General features: G+C 38.3%; 1 protein-coding gene across 1 annotated transcript; it reads left to right on the top strand.

The window, feature by feature from the left end:
• Positions 1–1,138: 1,138 nt before the first annotated feature.
• On the top strand, positions 1,139–20,317 carry slc30a6 (solute carrier family 30 (zinc transporter), member 6). The gene is given in 14 exon segments (NM_001011444.1): positions 1,139–1,146; positions 2,754–2,840; positions 3,215–3,299; positions 5,756–5,798; positions 7,489–7,554; positions 9,281–9,361; positions 10,313–10,348; positions 11,280–11,374; positions 11,790–11,838; positions 14,843–14,962; positions 16,438–16,540; positions 17,084–17,131; positions 18,523–18,591; positions 19,179–20,317. Coding segments are annotated over 14 exon segments (1,395 nt in total). The 5' UTR covers positions 1,139–1,143; the 3' UTR covers positions 19,689–20,317.
• The last annotated feature ends 353 nt before the right edge of the window (positions 20,318–20,670 follow it).

The raw sequence follows: 20,670 nt of genomic DNA, 5'->3' as shown, positions 1-20,670 counted from the left end.
AAATGATGTTTAAACTGAGTAAGATTGGAATTAAAGGAGAAGGAAAGCCTGTCACTTGGGGGTGCCAAAATGTTAGGCATCACCAAGTGACTGAAATCGTTTAACTTTTACCCCGGGCTGGTGCCCCTGTTAAGAGAACAACAACAGCCCATGGTAGCTGTGAGCGCTTCCATCTTCCACGTTGGTGCGCTGCGCATGTGCATTAGAGTGAAAAGCCGAACTTTAACAACAAAGTTGGCTTCTCACTCTAATGTGCATGTGCCGGCCCAGGGAATTCCCCGCCACGCTGGTGCGGTTTTCTTCAAAGTCAATGCATCCAGAAAGCAATTGCATTGCCTGTTTTCACTAAGCATGCCATGGGTAATAGGGGACTTAATACCAAACGGAATTCATGATGGAAGTAATTATCTAAAAGTAACCAAATCTCAGTAAGTTTTCTACCTGTACTACCTGCATTAGTCTGATCATATATAATTACTGACTTATTGCTATGGGTTACTGCAGGGTGTAAAGTTGTGATGTACCTCACCATGACCAGCCTGTGCCCGCACTGAGAAACGTGCATTGGTTTCCAAGCAAAAAGCCCAACAAAACTTTTGAGTAAAATCATTTAAACTTGTCATATAGAACTGCTACTACTATAACCACAGGAAGTGTAACGATGTACCATTAGCTGAGGCAGACAATGAAAGAATAGGATTAATAGCAAACTCTTTTATTTTCATATAGGCGCCCATCTGGCCCTTACATATGACGTTTACCGCTGCCAGCTGCCATGTTATGTGAAGGCAGAGGTGTTCCCAGAACATAAAGTTCCTGTACAGTGCGGATATTTAGACTGCGCCACTCCCTAAGCTTTTAGTAACGTAATTGTTGTAATTTGCTGAGTTCAGCCGTTCGGAAACAAAGCGACGATCAGGCGCTATTCTTTAAGTTACAGTTATTCATCCTGTTATATTATTTAAGGTAGCCGCGCCCGAAAGAAACATGGTTTCCCGCCACGTCTTCTCGCAACGTCACGTCATTTAACTTTTAGCGCAGACGATCACATGTTGCTAATAATCCAATCAACGTAAAGTCGGTCGTCATGTCAACGTGTCCCGCCCCTTGCCAGCGGCTTCTTCCGGCCCTGGGTTCCCAAACATGGTGAGTGTCTGACTGGGCTGTGTCTTGAATGACATGACAGTACAGGGCTTTAGTGTGATTAAAATATATGTAGGTAGTGAAGGGAGGGACGGCTTTATAAAATAATGCCATGTTTGTTTTCGGGTTACTATACGAGTCATCAAGAGTCATGTGTAGCATCTTCTAGGTCTGTTTCCACAGCTGTTCCAAAACTCTGCAGTCCTTGGTTGTAGATTCGGTATAATTGGTTCCATATCCTAGTGCACATGCCCTTCATCCCCCGATAAACCTTAGGTTTGAAAGAACTGGCTCCCAAAACTTGAATGGAAATCCTTGTCCTTGCAAGGGAACTGTCTTTCTAATACAAAATCAACTGCATTGTAGGGAAACGCATTTGTTTAGGTATTTAACAGGACAACTGTTGGTATTATAGAAATGCACCAAACTGTAATGGAAATTCAATAAACCCATTTCACAAAGTCTTTATTTTTTATTGCAGTTATTTATATGTAACAGTTTGCTTTCCACATACTGCGAGTCACCAATAATTTCCACCTGAGCCAGGGATTCCCACTGGCAAACTGTCAGAAAGTTTTGTTGTGTTGTTTGTAGCAGAATCATAAAACCAAGGAACTGGAAATGTATTAGGGCAGTAATGTAAAAAATAATGACATTAATCTTGATCGACAAGTACAGAGCTGAAATAAGCCTTATTGTGTTAGTCTTTGTTGCAACATACAAGTTTACAACAGTGAGAACAACACATGTTGACACCGGTTAATTATGTTCATATAATGTACTGCACTGACAGTGTTATACAGAGTAGTGACGTTTAGTAGATGTGCCCTTTTTTCATCTTTAAATTATCTTTTAATATATGATGTAGAGCAGTGATCCCAAACCATTGGCTCACAAGCAACACAATAGGTATAATAGGATGGAGCACGCCAGGACAGCTATGTTAGTAAAAATAAAATAAACTTTTATTTCTAGCTTCCATTAAAAACATATTACAAAATAGAAGAACTGAAACCCCCCAACTTAACTTGTTTCATGGCTCAAGGCCACTTCATCAGAAGCTATATTGGCTCACAAGCACCATGTTGCTCAACAACCCACTGGATGTTGCTCCCAGTGGCCTCTAAGCAGGTGCTGATTTTTAAATTTTTGACTTGAAGACAAGTTTTGGAGGCATACAGACCACATGCACTGCCAAACAGAACCTCCTGTACTGTGCTAGTCCACATGGGGCTACCAAATAACCAATCATAGCGTTTTTTTAATCACCCCCTAGGAACTTTATTCATGCTTGTGTTTGCCCCCCAATATTTTCTTTTGTCCCCCTAGTTTAATAGGTCAGTTTAATGAGAGGGGGGGCTTCATCCACCAACCACTAATAATTCAAAACTATAAAAAAAGAATTGCCAATTTCAAAATATACAAAAAATGAACTTCACCTATTTAAATATTTGTTATTGATCCTCTACAAATACAACAGGTTACACAATGTTGATACTGGGCATTCACAGGGGCTTACAGAATTGGCATTTAGGCATTATTAATAGATCAGCTCTGAAAAAACATTTTATAAATACTTTGCATATAACTTATGTATTTCTATGCTTAAGGGGACAATTTATCTTTTCCGGAAGACACAACGATCTCTGTTGGGCAAGTTAACACAGGAATTTCGACTTGTAACAGCAGACCGAAGAGTAAGTAACCACACATTCATGCCTGGAGCTTCTGTATCAATATTTACTGCATTTAAGTGTGTCATGTATTAAAAAAAAAACCACCAATACACACTTCAACTTTTTTGTGTTAATTTGCCTATTTTGGTTATCCGTTAAAACAGCAAGAGATTTCCATGACTTGTAAACACTTGGCCAGCAGGGTTATTTATATGGTTATTGAGCTCCTGGGCTGTTTGATAGTATCTGAGAGAAATAAACAAGTGACATTTGTGCTTTACAGAACTCCCTGCAAACACATAAAAAGGCTAAAAAGAGATTTTTTTAGGCAGTCAGTCACTTTATTTGTTCTGTTTCTCACTAAACAACTTCTTCTATATTTGCTTGTTTTGCAGTCCTGGAAGATCTTGCTGTTTGGTGCAATAAATGTGGTATGCACAGGTTTCTTGCTCACATGGTGCAGCTCTACAAACAGTATGGGTAAGCAATCTTATGTAAAGCTGATGCATTAATAATAAATGATTTTGCACTTGCCAATATAGTTGGGAATATAACCCCTATAGTCTCATTGTAAAGGGACCTGACAAAATAAACTGAGTTGTGCCTCATTTAAATCTTGGAGGAAGCCTTAATGGATTATTCCTAAAACAAATCTCTCAGTTGGGCAACTGAACTCAACTTTTAAACAGTGTAAAACAATGTAAACTTGTACACCTGCTCCATAAAAAAAAGTTCAAACACATCAAATTTTTTTATTCCTATGTTGATAACTCACCAATAAGTACTTCAGCACCCTGCTTTTGGCTTTACTCAACATGTGCTGCAGTTACCATGTGGAGAGAGTTTGGTTAAAGGACAAGGAAAAGCCACAGAAGGCCATGTGACCTGTGCTCTTATAGACTTCAGTCACACTTTACTACTGAGCTGCAAGTCTGAGAGATATCACCCCCCTCCCTTTCCCCCCCAGCAGCCGATCAGCAGAACAATGGGAAGGCAGCAAGATAGCAGCTCCCAGTAGATAGCAGAATAGCACTCAATAGAAAGAAATCCAAGTCCAGCTTGGGACTCCTCCAGTTACAAGGGAGTAGGAGAAACAATAGCTTGTCTGAAAGCAGTTCAAATGTGTAGTGCTGGCTCTTTCTGAAAGCTCAGACTTGGGCTGCCTACACACTTGAACCATACATTTGTTGGTTCAAGAATAAAATTTTAAATGGTAGAGTGAATTATTTTCTATATAAACAGTGTGATGTAGAAATAAAAGTATATCATAAAAGAGAGGCTTCGCTGCTTAAAGAGGAATCAGCTACTCTGTAAGTCCTGACTATTAGGGTAGGGTGGGCGACGATCCACTCCGAGATGGTTTTCCACTGGCAACAACCGTATTCACTGGTGGAACTGCACCGCTCCTTGGGTCCTCACTCTTATGCATGTCTGCACAGAGCTGGTGTACCAGTGGAGCAGTAGCTTTTTTTATTTCCATTGACATATATTTACTGTGCTGTTTATTTGTAAATAATATTTTTTAATATATCATTATTCAATATGATACAGGTATGGAACCCACTATCCAGAATGTTTGGGACCTGTGGTTTTCTGGATAAGGGGTCTTTCCGTAATTCGGATCGCATACCTAAAGTCTGATAAAAACATTATTTAAACAGTAATTAAACTCAACAGGATTGTTTTGCCTCCAATAAGGAGTAATTGTATCTTAGTTGGGATCAAGTACTAGGTACTGTTTTATTATTACAGAGAAAAGGGTAATTATTTTTAAAAATGAATTCTTTGATTAAAATGGGAGATGGCCTTTCCGTAGTTCTGAACTTTCTGGATAATGGGTTTCCAGATAAGGGGTCAGATACCTGTACAATGTATTTTAATAATAAAGTCTCAGTTTAGCATTAGAGTAAAATATCTGTATATTTATTACATATGGGTGCTTTCGTGATGGTAAACATTATATAGCAGTATCGGCACACTTCTTGCTCTGCGATTTATATTATTGTGCAAGTGTCTGGGAGCAAGTGAACAATTTAGAAGCCCGTGGACGTGAGTTAGTTAAGGATCGTTGTGGCTTACTTTCTGCAATAAAGCTGAATAATCCTGTGCAAGTAGACTACTAATGGCATATAGCACATACAAAATTAGGCAAAAATACATGGGACATTTGCCCAAAAGATGTACAGTTTTGTGGGTTGGTCAAAATTCTAAATGCCCTCGTTCATTTCAGTGGCATGGGTGCAATCACAGGACAACTGGCTTTAGAAAGCCAAATTCTGTATTTTCAGGCAACAAACATCAGACTTGCATGTCAAGGGGATTGCAATTCATGTGACTGAGCAACAGGCCTGCATTTTGCCACCTGCTTGCTGTGCTGCAAATTGTTTAGGCTCCTTCTGTTCCCTTACCTTTTGTCTGTTGTTCTGCTAAACGGAAATTGCTATTCAGCCTGACTTTAGAACTGTGGAGGTGCCTCCAGGTGTTGTGGAGGTGCATGTATATAATAAACATCAATTAAAGATACACAGATGCTCAACTAGGGTACCGGTAATTAAATTTTTTTAGGCAAGTGACCCCAACAAGCACTTGCAGGCATTATACATGGAAGTCATCCAGGGCAGTTTTGAGCCATATTCCATGGCCCCGTAGAATATTAAGGTTTTTTCATATGCTAGTTAATGGGGGTTTTTTTGGAGGGGGAATTTGTATTTGCTACCAAATATTAGGAAAAAGTGGATGTGTCCCTTTCTATAATGTTTGTTTTCAGTTTCTGTGAGCAATCTGCATTCTGATTTTATAATGTCATTGTCACGTTTTATGGCAAATGACCATTAATGAGCCGGTGTTGATAATTTATTGTATTTATATTTTGACTGCATTTAAACATTAATATAAAATCACAATTTAATAAAAAAAAAAATATCTATTTCTTTCAGCTTTAACAGCCTATACCTACCTGACTATATTTGATCTTTTCAGGTAAGCTGGCAAATTTAAATGAGAAGTGAATACTGTTTCATATAAACACTATTTACATTTAAACACTACTCTGTGCTAGGTTAAAGGTATATTGACACCTACTCTGGATTTTTTTATTGCTTTGGGTATCCTTGTTTTTTCAAAAAGTCACGCCCATTGCCTCCCAGCAAGCTGATTTTTCCTGCTTTAGGAAAGGAGCCTACAGCCATATCATGGCACACGTAGCAATTTGTCACCCTTAGGAAATCTCTGGTCCCACAGAAGACAAATCTCTTGAAAATGCCATGCCATGCAGATCAATTAGAATTGTCGTATGTAAAAACACTTAACATGTGGCGACCCTAGTCAATTGCAATAAAATGCATAAGAAGCGATTTTCTCATTCTTACCGATGATTGCAACTTGTAAAGTGTTTTACAAGTGGCAATTATAATGGATCTTAATGGGAAGGTTTTTTCAGGTGATTGTTACCCATGTATAGCACATATTTCCTGAGGGGGGCAAATCTCTTGCCAGCAGAAAATTTATGTGTCACCACACTACATCTGCAAACGGCCTACAGAAAAAAAGAAAACCAAGTACTTAGAATATGCTGTGCTTTGAATTTATTGCTTTATATCCTCTCTGTACAAATGATGTGTGTTGAGTATTTCTTATACCTTCTGGATTCTGTGCATTGGGCTTAGATTTGACACACAGGCGGCCTACCTATCTGGAAACATGTAAGAAAGACCGTTATTACATTGTCAGTGTTAATGGCACATTGCTCATTTTTATGACCTGCTTAAAGGAACGGTAACACCAAAAAAGTGAAAGTGCTTTAAAGTAATTTAAATATAATGTACTGTTGCCCTGCACTGGGAAAATTGATGTGTTTGCTTCCGAAAAACTACTATAATTTATATAAATAAGCTTCTGCGTAGCCATGGGGTTAGCAATTCAAGCTGTAAAAAGGCACAGGTTACATAGAAGATAACAATTGGCTCTGTAGATTATAATTGTGTTTCACAGAGCTTATCTGTTATGCTATGTTACCTGTGCCATTTAGCCCTAATTTACTTTTTATAGCTACACCCATGGCAACACAGCAGCTTTGTTTATATAAACCATAGTAGTTTTTTTTAAACAAACACACAAACAGTGCAGGGCAATAGTACATTTTAATTTTAATTACTTTAATTTTTTTACATTACTGTTCCTTTAAGGGTTGCATATACAGGTTGCAACATTTTTTTTTGCAGCACCTATAAAAAAAGTTTTTTCAAATACCATTGTGCTATCCTTGAGAAAAGGCCTATTAAGGACCGAAAAGTTTTGTGCAATGTGTTCACAATAAAGTTGTGATTGCTTTTACAGGGTGTGCAAGTCTTATGAAAAATATTCTGTATACTAAATTTGGCTGTGCACCCCGCTATACATGAATTTTTTGCATCAGAGTGCAGACACTCTAAGGACTGATATTTAGCAGAGAAGTTACCAGTATTGTCTATGGCAGAGAATTTTCTAGTATTTAGTAGCCACTACAAGTAGCGCTTAAACAGGCCTGTTCAAATAAAGGTTGCTCTGTAGTTTATCATACTTATTTATATTTTGGACAGAAGATTTAATTTAGAATTTTTCAACTTACATTATGTTAAATCTTGCATTGTTGTTACATAAGTTTATTAAACCTAAATGCACTTTCTTTTAGTTTGATCACATGTTTGATAAGTTATTGGGTGATGATGAAGAAACCGAGTCCAACATATTCCTTTGGGTATGTATTTATATTGTTGACTTTTGCAAAAAAAAAGTTTAACTTGCATACCACAAACCATTGACAAATTCTTTACTGGGTGTTATGAAAATTTGTGGAGGATGCTTAAAGCCTAAGTAGCCAGTGTAGGTTTTCCTGTTTGGTCAGAGCTTGCTCTCCATATTAGTAAAGTATTTCTCACTTTCTACTGACAAAGGTTTAGAGACATCTAAATTCATTTGCTTTAGTTGGATCAAAACATTTACTAATTAGAAAGGCCTGCTTCCTAATTATGTTTGAAAAAACAATATGATTTATGAGTATTCTGCTCATCTGAGAGCTTTCTTTATCTGACTTCCAGTAATTGTGAACAGTAGTGTTTTAGGAGAGATTATAGCAACATGTTTATGACCCCTGGGGGTATTGCTGCACTAAGTAAGTTGTTGAGTTCCCAAAAAGTCTGCTGGCAAATCTTTACCAGCACACTTTACACTAGTTTTTATAGTCCCTTTAAATTTGAGGACAATACCTAAATGTTGTGTTTTAAAGGGTTAATTCACCTTTAAGTTTGAATTACTTTGGTTTGGTGCAGACAGTGAAATTCTGAGACAATTTGCCTTCTGTTATTTGTTGTGGTTTTTAAATTACTTAGTGTTTTGTTTAGCAGTTTTGAATTTTGAATTTCTATATGGTTGCTAGGGTCCAATTTACCCTAGCAACCAGGCAAAATCAATGATAGAAAGAGATAAAAAAGATTTATAGAAATAAAAAGTAACAATAACATTGGAGCTTTACAGAGCAGTGATTTTTAGCTGCCCCATTTGAAAGCTGGAAAGAGAGGAAGGAAAGTAATTCAAAAACTATAAAAACAACAGTTGAAAAGTTGCTAAGAATAGACCATCATATAATATACAAAAAAGGGCGACAAAATTGTATTGTCGCACCGAGATTTATTCAAGCTTCGGTATCGTGACTTTCCTTGGGCCAGGTTGGAGCTGCAGAGTGCCATTGATTCCTATGGGAGACTTTCCTTGGGCCGGGTTGGAGCTGCAGAGTGCCATTGAGTCCTATGGGAGACTTTCCTTGGGCCAGGTTGGAGCTGCAGAGTGCCATTGAGCACTATGGGAGACTTTCCTTGGGCCAGGTTGGAGCATCAGATTGCCATTGAGCCCTATGGGAGACTTTCCTTGGGCCAGGTTGGAGCTGCAGAGTGCCATTGAGCCCTATGGGAGACTTTCCTTGGGACAGGTTGGAGCTTCAGAGTGCCATTGAGCCCTATGGGAGACTTTCCTTGGGCCAGGTTGGAGCTTCAGAGTGCCATTGAGCCCTATGGCAGACTTTCCTTGGGCCGGGTTGGAGCTGCAGAGTGCCATTGAGCCCTATGGGAGGCTTTCAAAATCATGCACAGAAGGATCAAAGTCAGAAAGGTTTTCCTGCATTTTACAATCATTCAGATACGAAAAAATAGCACTTTTCGGCCATTATATGATAAGATACGATTTTTTTGTATTTTCAAATACGAATTTTTCGTACGTTAAAAAGCACAATACAAAAAAATCGTATTTGATACGATTTTTTTGTATCGTGCTTTTAAACGTACGAAAATTGTACTTTGGTAAATCTGCCCCTAAATGTTAACCTGAAAACGAACTACCCCTTTAATGGATGTTTTGCAGAATGCCTGCAGCATGTAGCCTGCTCTGTTACTTAGTCATTCAGTGTGTTAATTTTTTTCCCCTCTTTACAGGTTTGAAAGGTTTGAAGTATTGTCTGTCTTTGCATCTACGGTGCTGGCCCAACTGGGGGCTCTCTTTATTCTTAAAGAAAGGTATTCACTAATATTTACCCTGTTCTTTTCAAACATTCTTTTACACTGTGGCAAAAGTCATGATCAAAATCACGATGCAGTTTAACAAATAGTAACTAATGGTGACTTTTACCTTTAATCTTGATTTTTTTTCCTCCTGAGCTTGTGCATATTTATTAAAGTTTTTTAAATAGTTTAATCACAGCCCTGTTAAGTCTCAGAAACAAATCATAAAAAAAGCCGGCCATGTAATTTTCCTATTAATTTTCTAGCAAATAGATACATTTGTGGGAACAGTATTAACTTGCTTGAATGGTGAAGTTATACTTTCCTTTGACTTCTGTAGCATCTTGATAGATATTAAGCACCGATATTGTAATTTTTTATCATGCTAAATCCATTCAGATGCAATTATTTTACCCCAATATATTTATTATGTAATATAAATATACTATAACTGACATCAGAAATCTGCTACTTTTCCACCAAGATCTACTTTGATGCACTGATTTTGGAGAATGGACACAAGTTATGGGGGGATGTAATAAAAGGTACAGGTTTGCATTATGTATAGGCACTTATAGCAACCAATGAGATTGAAGCATTTACTGGCTCCCTTTTTGAAAACTAATTTGATTAGTAGCTGTGGGTGACTAGTGACCTAGTTCAAACATCAATGAGTACAGCAGAGATTCTAGGCCAAGCATTGCCTGAGGCAGCTTTCCCAATGCCCCCCCCCCAGGAGTGGCTTTTTGCCACCCCTCGTAACTTGCTGGGCGCTGCCGCCTGAGGTGATTTTCTCAGTTCACCATATGGCAGCAGCGCCCCTGTTTTAGTGTTAATTTCAGTGAAGCTTATGAGCATGCCTCATGCCTAATTTGGTCTTTGTTAGGTTCAGCTGTCATGAAAAAATGCTAAAATTTACTTTACTTAACACAGCATCTCTTTTTTTTTTTGTGTTTTTTGTTATAGTGCAGAGCGGTTTGTGGAACAGCCAGAGATCCACACGTAAGGAGTTTTGAGTTTTTCTATCATTGTACACAAAAATATTTGATCTAACTTGAGTTATTCGTATCCTTCTGGTTAGTAGGCCTTGTTTCTGATTTCTGTGGTTGTCTTTTAAAGGATATTGCTATTATAAAGCTTCAGCTTCTCAGTGTCACTGATGCTTCTAATAAAATCCAAGTTGGGGAGCTCCAGTGACAACTTTTAAGGCCTTGGTGATTACTATTATAGATGCTGAACCTTTAGGCTGTCACAGTAAGTTCTGTATATAAAATACGGCATTACTAGCAATATTTTATTTTTAGGGTTTAGTTCTCCATTAAATATTAAAGAAATTGTGACACATTCCAGATTTTAAAGGAGAAGAAAAGGTAAAAATTACTGGGGGATGTCAAGTGTTAGGCACCCCAAGGATTGTAATGGCTTACCTTTTACCCCAGGCTGGTGCTCCTGTTGGAGAAAGCCACACCAGCCCGGGGTAGCTGTGAGACGGCGATCCTCTTCCTTCTTCTGTCTTTGCGCCACTTGCCCATGTGCAGTGCAGTACAGTGAAAAGCCAAACTTTATCAAGAGAATATCTAGTAGAATTAAGTCTAAAACAACTGGACTTTTCTGAGTTTTTCTTGAAAACGTTTCACCACTCATCCGAGTGGCTTCTTCAGTTCAAATGACTGGTAGGGAATTCCCCGGTATTTAAACTCTTGATGGTAGTAGAGTCACAGACATCCAATCACAATGGTTCCATTGAACTTGTTCAGTTAGGTGTTAGCTGAAACTGACAGGTGTAGGAAGGTATGATCCAATCACAATGGTACCAAGGTCATTGGATGACCTATGACCTAGTTGAAGCCTCCTGTAACCTAATATCATTACATTTACACCCCTCATTGCTTTCCTGGTGCCCTTAATAACAAGAGGTTTTTTGTTTTTTTAGAGGTCGACTGCTTGTGGGAACATTTGTTGCCCTGTGTTTCAACTTGTTTAGCATGCTGTCTATTAGAAATAAACCATTTGCCTATGTTTCAGAAGGTAAGTCTTGCTGTTTCTTAAAGGGAAATTCAAATGTAAGCATGTTGCCGGTCAGAATAATATAAGTTAAATTTCAACTGGTCGTTTTTTTCAATTATTAGCTCTTTTTGTTGCTACCTTAAGCGAAACTCAAAAATCTATGTGGTAGGATCTTAGGTTCAGTGACCACAGTAACAAGAAGGCAGATTTTGAGGCTGCTGTTTTATTATTCTGTTTTGCTTCTTTCCATTCAGACTGTTTTTAATTTATCCGTCATGAATTAGAAACATCCCCTGATACTAGGGTCCTCGAACTCAATAGCCGAGATAGTAGTATAAATTCCAAATTAGAAAAAATGAAATTATTTAAAAACAAAAAAAAAAGCAACAGAATGCCCTCTAAGAATCTCCACTGACTGTTCCTGTCTTTTATTCAGCTGCCAGCACTAGTTGGCTCCAGGAACATGTTGCGGACCTGAGCCGAAGGTATGTTACCAAGATATGTAGAAATAGCTTGTGGGAAACACTGCATCTCATAAATATGTTGGCTTCCTTTCTGCTGCAGAATGACACACTGTGTCACTTAATCTGAAGTATGAAAAAAATAGTTTTTTCAAGCTTATTTCATTGTACAGGTATAGGATTTCTTATCTGGACCCAATATCCGAAAAGCTCAGAATTACAGGAAAACCTTCTCCCACTGAGTCTATTAAGCAAATAATACTATTTTTTTCCCTATAATAATACAGCACAGGTATTGGACCTGTTATCCAGAATGCTCAGGACCTATGGTTTTCCCGATAAGGGATCCTTCCATAATTTGGATCTCCATAACTTAAGTCAAAAAAATAATTTAAATATCGAATAAACACAAAGATTTGTTTTGCCTCCAATAAGGATTAATTATATCTTAGTTGGGATCAAGTACAAGGTACTGTTTTATTATTACAGAGAAAAAGGAAATCATTTTTAAAAAATAGAATTATTTGCTTATAATATAGTCTATGGTAGATGGGCTTTCCGTAATTTGGAACTTTCTAGATACCGGGTTTCCGACTAAGGGATCCCATACCTGTATGGTGTACATAGTAGACTTAAGGTGCAGTGCTCCATTTACAGAAGCCTTTATAACAAAAACCTGAGGTCCGAATAATAGATCTTACACCTCTACTGTAAATATCACCTGAAAGATACTGTAAGGATGTGAATTATGTATGCATGCGTGATTTTTTTGAATTTAAAAAATGCCAGGGGCCATTAACTGCAAGGAATCCTTGTAGCACAGACCTGAGTCAGTCAACTGCTTTGGGCCATTATTGATAAACACATAGGAATATTTTTTTTATGTAAATGCAGGTGACAGACCCCCCTAGAATGAGTTTATAAGCAATAGGAAATCAGTCGCCCATACTGTCAATTATAATTTTACTTACAAAAATGATGGTTTACTTCATTTTTAAACTGAAGTACTGAGCATTTTCTGAATTCCTGTTAAACCACAAGAACATTTATTGGTGGATTTCAGTCAAAAACAACAAAATCAGCTGCATGTATATGGAAGTTTAAACAAAAATTTGTTTCATCATGGGCACCCAAGTCCACCTTGTCATGTACACAGTCCCATGGGTTTACAGACATAGGGCAGGACCCAAACAAATTGTTGGTATATCAGGATGAGGCATTTACTGGAGAATGGCAACTACCCATCCACACATTTCCACTAGCAAATGAACAGTAGCCAGCCTGCACTAAGCGGTCCTGTTTCCAGAATGTTTCTGGAATGGGAACTGTCGGTCACTGGGTGGTGATTTTCAACTGCGTTGGCTTACAGCTGGGCAGTCTCTTGGTCTCCTCATGGCAGGACACAGACTAGACTTCCCTCTGATTTTCTATACAAAGACTAGTGAAATTTGGATATCTGGCCTTTGTAGGGCAGAAAAAGATCAACCCCTTTTGTAAATTCAAACAGGGTTTGATCCCATCTGCCAATCACAAAGACAGGCTCCAAAGAGAAATCAGGCCTCAGTCCAGTTGACAATTACAGAGACCACTCAGACTCTCAGCTACATTAGGTCCAATCGCAGCTTGTACTGCTGGGCCTATGGGAAGCCACCTAGTGAGCATGCCCAGTTCAGTCCACTGCATGACCGAGACAGAACACAACTCTCACAAGGGGACTTGGGGGTAACTGTGTATTGTGTTACAGCGGGCCTAGCTTTTTTTGCCCTGACAGTCTGGTCAATTACTTTGGAAGGACCAGAGCAAGCAGGCTGGCTATACAACATTAAACACTTAGACCAAAGGTTATCATACACATAGCATTTGTTACTATAGGCCAGAGGGGGCAGGGGGGTACATTTAAGCATGAATAGAATATCCCAGGTTTTTTGCTTAGAAAAGTTGTTTTATCACACACACCTTTAGAAATCTTTGGGATCCATTCAATAAGTTCCCCCAGTAGGCTTTTTTTGAATGCTGCTAGCTTTGTCGGCCCAGAAATAGGAGGGTCCCTGCTTCAAGGAACAGTAACACCAAAAAATTATTGAGCTTTAAAGTAATAAAAATATAATGCACTGTTGCCCTGCACTGGTAAAACTGGTGTGTTTGCTACAGTAACACTACTATAAGTTATAAAATAAGCTGCTGTGTAGCCACGGGGGCAGCCATTCAAGCTGGAAAAAAGGAGAAAAGGCACAGTACATAGCAGATAACAGATCAGTTCTGTAGAATACAATAGTGTTTTATCTGTTATCTGCTATGTGCCTGTGCCTTTTCTCCTTTGAATGGCTGCCTCCATGGCTACATAGCAGCTTATTTATATAAATTATAGTAGACTTTCTGAAGTAAACACACAACCTTTACCAGTGCAGGGCAGCAGCACATTATATTTTAGTTACTTTTATACACTTTCATTTTTTGGTGTTACTGTTCCTTTAAAAAGAAAACAAGAGGTGTTCCTGTTTGGGCCCACCCTTCAAGCATAAAATTTACCAGGCCCACTACAGCTATTCTTCCTAAAGGTCCTGTGTGTCCCACCTTACATTTTTTATATGAAGTTATTGAACAATCGCTTGTTCACGCTTTGTCATATTTGATAGCATGCTCACCACCCTTCCAAAATAGAAATGCATATCCGTGAATAAATATTTTGTGGGAAATAGATACTCAAGCAGTTTGATCCTGAATGATGGTTATAGGAAACCAGGTATGCCTAAAAACATTATATCCCAATGTAATATACTGATGGGGGTTGCAATAAAGGATACAGCGCACTCTAACTGGAATATTGAATTTGTGATACATATATCTCGGGTGGCATATCTGTTTGGTTATGTGTTCTACTGAAGCCTCAAGTCTAACAGGGATCCTAAATTTGGATCTGTAGGTTTTGAGTACAGTACCCCTCACGGTATGCTTTCACTAGATCCCCAGTACTGCATCATGCAACATTTCATTAACAAATATGGTTTTCATGTTCTTTTTCTTGTAGTTTATGTGGGATAATCCCAGGTCTGAGCAGTATTTTCCTCCCTCGGATGAATCCATTTGTGTTGATTGACATTGCTGGTGCTCTAGCTCTCTGCATTACATATATGCTAATTGAAATAAAGTAAGTAACAGCTGTTGTATGCAAATGCCCAAAGTCACAAATATGATTGTTTTCAAATGGCCCTGTAAATCTTTGGTGCATTTATCGCAAAATGTTGCGAAGGTCTAGTCTAATTCCCCTTCTGCCATTTAAATAATTACAGTTAATTCTAGTTTTATGCTTAGTTTATCTTAGTGTTCAGTTTACTTTTATTTTGCACCAGTAGCCTGCAGAATCCTAGAGTCAGTATCCAGCATGCTCGTCCCTTCATTACATGTAACCTAGTTTAATGTTCTTTATTTCGGGGGCTATAAGTTCAGTTAAGGTTGAACTTCCCTTTTCAGTTGTCAGCTCTTAAGTCTGCAGTGTTGTGTTGTAAACAAATGCACTGCATAGGTCAAAGAGTCATTTGGAAAGATAGAATCTATGGTACCTCCCCCATGGGTTCTGCATTCCGAGGCACTAAAAGTATTAAAGGTTAAACAACTCCCCGCAGTTGTATGGCAATAAAAGGAAAGTCTCCTCTTCTTCTTGTGTTTGATTTCTATAAAGCAATATTGGTTTTGCTATTTATTCTTACAATACCCATAGTAACAGTAAAACAAATTATTGCCCTGGCTGCAAGGGCAAATAAAAGTAACTTTGCCTGCTGCTTTAGGGAGCTGTTTAATGAGCTGATTAACCCTTGCCGTGGTGAAGAGAGAAACAAGCAACTGGGTAGCCTGTAATGTAGAGAAATTACACAGGATTTTGCCTGAAGGCACTGCAGGCATTATCAGAAGAGAGGTGGCTGGTTATAAAAAGTTAACCTAAAATTCGTTTAAACAGGACCTACTATTGATTAAGATACAAACTACTAAACTAAGATTCTCTATTAAGTCATGATGCCCAAAGGGGTAGCATAAGCTCTTTAGCAGTCCCCTACCTATTAGACTCTGTAAAACACAGACATTCTGTCCAGGTTGACAGGTCTCAACTGTGCCTAACCTGCTAGCATGGCACCCTGGTCATGTACAAGCGGCTCTGTGTCTAGGGTGGTTTTGGTTTGTTTTTATAATAAAGAAGAGGGGTGCAGGCTACTAAAAATAAGCATCGAGGGTCACATGGAGGTACATCAAAATACCCATTTCTTTCCCATGCTTTCCTTGTTCCATAATTATGCACTAATTATACTATAGCATCCTTTCTGTTACAGAGTTTCTGTGGCCATAAATATGTGTACTTTATGCATACATTTTCTTTTTTTAGCCAGTTACCAACATGGAAAAGAACATGAGTGGTGGTACATTCCTGTACTTACATTAGAATTACTTTTACTTGGAGACACCATGTTTTCACTATTTTTATAAACATTATACGAATGTAAAAATACTGTTACAATTTTTTCCAGACCTAGCAAAAGCCCATTTTTCCTAAGGATGAAAATAACTTGGGCTTAATGAGAACAATTATTGATAATTTAAATCTCTCTTAATGCAAATCTGTGTTTATTACAGTAACTATTTTGCTGTGGACACTGCATCTGCCATTGCTATAGCCGTGATGACGTTTGGAACAATGTATCCAATGAGTGTATATAGTGGAAAAGTTCTTCTTCAGGTAAGAGTGTCAAGCTTGAGATAATAGTCCTGATGCAGAAAGCTAGAGTTAGACATGTTTGTGTTATTTGAGGAGTTTCTGTAACAGTAATAAGTCTCTGTAAATGCAAAAAATATTTTTTTTCTGGCCTGTAATATATTGAGCTTAAATGTCAATGGTGATTCACTGATTGTATTAGAGCAGAAAAACAGTTGGGAGTATGGTTGTTTTTGAGGGGTTTGGGCACAGGTAGTATAGAGTATGTTAAAGGGTTATAATGGGGGAACCAATAGGAGTATGGTTGTTTTTTTGTGGGGTTTGGGCACAGGTGGGATAGAGGACTAGTTTAAAGGGATATAGCGGGGGAACCAATCAATGAATTAACTTTCCTTGGAAGGACTAAGCAACAAGTTGGAATTGCAGAAAGAAGTAACCTAAGAGTTAATTCGTGGAATAAATGTGGTATAAGAAAAATGTTGCCTTATTAAAATGAGATGCAGCGAGGCTTCATCTTATGACAGAAGGCAAAAAAAACATAAACATTGCTTTTTCTTCCTTCTGTAGACAACACCACCCCATGTTATTGGGCAACTCGATAAACTTCTTCGAGAGGTAAGATGGAGGGGAAAAATGAATTCAGGCACAATAATTTTGCGCCATCCAGCTGATCGGATATACAACAACCGGTGTCCAAGGCTAATGGTGCATGGGGCTGGGAATCCACACGATGTCTGGGATGGAAAGAAGCCTTTGTGTTTCTGCAGTGACAGGCACATTGTCTGCCTTTGTACAGACACATGTAGCAATATTTGGCACAAAACTGCACACTACCGGGTTTTTTGCAACAAAATCCAGTCCTTGTGTATGCACACAGGCCATCAGCAAGCCTGTCATTGTATATACACAATGGAGCAGATGAGAGCAGATTGGCCTTATCACTACCTATGTGCAAAATGCAGATGAAAAAAATACAAATGCCTGTGTGACATTATACTAAACTCTGCTGCTATAGTGCTGTTAACCTTTGAAAATTACATATTGCCAGTGGTGCCACGTGCCACAATGTATTCTGTTTCATTTTCTATGGAACATACAGAATATGCAGATTTGGCAGAATAACAGCAATAGTCCTGAATGGTAATTCTTACTAAGTATTTTGGTTGAATAATGTGTTTGTTTAGTAGTTAGTAGTTTTGTTCAAGTTACTGTCATTTTAGTTTGTCATCTTGCAGTTGTTGCTGATAGCGTATTATGTCTTACTGTCCCCTTACATCAGAAAAACAGTCAGTTTTATTGTTGTATCCAGAGATAAGACATCTTAAGGACTGGCTGCATATAATAAATTTAACTCAGAAATTATATATGTTATTAAATTCAGAACTTTTATGGTGGTCTACTGATTTTGACTGATTTGCCATGTACTTTGGATATCACCAGTTCAGGGATCGGGCCTGCAGTCACATCTGCCATTGTATGGTGAATTGGCAGATAAGAAAGCGAAGAGGAGTCACAGCTCCAAGCATACAAAAGAAAGGGAAATTATAAATGCACTTCCCTGGCCCCCTGTTTCGCTAGTCATTTAGTATTTATGTATATGCGTGTCATTCCAAAAACGGGAGTTCTAGTTCTTGGTTACAAATCTATGGGCCATAAAATTGGCAAGCCACCATGCCACATCAAGGTAAACCCCATATGGTGGTCTTAACTATTTACAGTTTTTCATATTTTTCATAGACTGGCACCTCCCCACATGGTTGCAGCTCCTCAGCACTTCCTCCTATTTCCATCATAGGTGGTTTAGACCTGGATGCCCACCTTACAGTTTTGAGATGTTGATTTCTGTTTCATCTCTCATTTCAGAAATTGCCTGGCACCTTATCTGATCATCTCCAATTTTAATCAAATAACATTTTAAAACTACCACTGTTTTCTTTTGCACTTGTCAAGTTTTGTTTTCTTTAATGGAGCCTCCATATTATAGAATCTTTTCTTTACAAACCCAGGTTTCCACACTGGATGGTGTTCTAGAAGTTCGGAATGAGCATTTCTGGACACTGGGATTTGGGACTATGGTTTGTATGAAATCTTTTTTCCATAATGTATTTAATTGAAGCCTTGTTTCTTAATTCTGGGTTCCCAGATGCTGAGGAACTTCATAAATACCTGGATGCTTAATTATATTTTGAATGATGCTGGGGATTGTAAACCTGCAACATCTGGGGGCACAAGGTTGAGAATCTTTGAATTAAAGAGATGCTGACACCTTTTCTAAAAGTATGCTTACATTCTTTTGCTCTGGCTGCTAGACTGGAGGGCGGGTTTAGTAATCTGAGTTTAGAACCACTGAGCATGCCCACAAGCCAGAAGTGAAAGCAAGTTCCAGAGGGAGGGGGCCGAGTGGGTTACAGGAAGAGACGTAAATCTAAGGGATAAAGGGGACGCTAGGGCCTTACTATTAACCTCTGTACAACCAGTGTGGCAGGTATTGAAAGATTTCAAAGAGGCTGTTCACTGATTACATTTTTTGTGTGTGGGGTTTACATGTCCTTTAAGCAGGTCATTTCAAGATTAGGATTCATATTTGTCATTGTTTCTCAGATTTTCTGCTGCTTATTGTTCTGCCATTCTCACACTTATTTGCCCATGTGTTTTTTTTCAGGCCGGGTCAGTGCACGTGCGAATTAGAAGAGATGCCAATGAACAGATGGTATTGGCACATGTCACAAATCGCCTTAACACCTTGGTTTCAAGCTTAACTGTTCAGATTTTCAAGGATGAGTGGGCAAGACCCGTGTTAGCCTCTGGTGCCATGCCACCCAACATGTTGAACATCCCAGACCATCATGTAATTCAGATGCCCTCTTTGAAGTCCACAATGGATGAGTTAAATCCAATGACCTCCACGCCATCCAAGCCTAGTAGCCCACCTCCAGAGTTTGCATTTAATACGCCTGGCAAAAATATGAACCCAGTTATACTTTCAAACAACCAGACAAGACCATCGGGTGTAGGATTTAATTATGGGACCACACCATATACCACTACATTTAATCACGGACTTGGGGTGCCTGGCATTGGCAACACACAGGGTTTACGAACTGGTCTTACAAATGTGGCCAACAGATATGGAACTTACACTCCAGGACAATTCACCCAGTTCAAGCAATGACAGTATCTCCATTTTAATAAATTTGTATTTTTGTCACTTTTGCTGTTCCTCTAATTCTTTGTCCATCATTTATATCATATAATAGAGGGAGTCAAAGCTAATGGAGTCTACCAGGACAGAGGTGTATTGTGACGAAGAAAAGCAAACCATTTATTAACACCAAGCTTTTGAGGTGATGAGTTCTTCTGAATATGCCATTCTGGGGCTGCAAGAAGAAATATTTTTTTAAATAAAGGACTGAACTTTTTTTTTTCCTAAATCTTTAAAGGAATGACTTGGATACTAGTAGAGGAAAAATATGCGCAGACAAAGCAGAAATGTGCAAACCACCTATCAGGCATCACACCTCACACATCACACATCAAAGCTGAGCTAGGTTTGTTTTGGAACTGAAGAATAGCAAGTATAGTATTTATGAGATGTATCATCTTACATTCTGAGAGTTATGGATGATTGTATTACACTTTTATGCTATTTTGGGTTTATTCTTCAATGTAAGTTTTTTCCTTATTTTTTAAACTGTATGTTTTAATTATTTTAAAAACTTTGATTTGCTTTTTTCATTTTAGTGATTATTTAAAGGGAAAATATCACTGAGAAATTAAATTGGATTTACTTTGCTATTAAAATGTTGCCCTATAGGTTGTCATTCATTGGTAATGTATTTTCTCCGTGCAGTTTGTACATGCAGGTCTAATACAGTAGAACCCCCATTTTATGTTTTTCAGGGGACCAGAAAATAATAGTAAAAAGCATTATGCATTATATATTGGTGGGGCCATAAAAAAATTATGTGTAAAATGAGGGTATGTTATGGGACCATGTGTCTGCAGAATGATGAAAAAGATTTTATTCTCAGGTATTTATCTCAGGCCGTATGAGTGTCAGAAAGTATAATGTTAAATGTGGGAATATGCATGTTTCCCAAACAAGTAATGGTGTTTTACACAAGTGTTCTGCTGACAAAGTTTTCTGCCATCAG

This window comes from Xenopus tropicalis, chromosome 5 (genome assembly GCF_000004195.4).
Source record: "Xenopus tropicalis strain Nigerian chromosome 5, UCB_Xtro_10.0, whole genome shotgun sequence".
Taxonomy (NCBI): domain Eukaryota; kingdom Metazoa; phylum Chordata; class Amphibia; order Anura; family Pipidae; genus Xenopus; species Xenopus tropicalis.
Note: the sequence above shows the minus strand (reverse complement) of the source record. Positions and strands in the feature narration are given on the sequence as shown.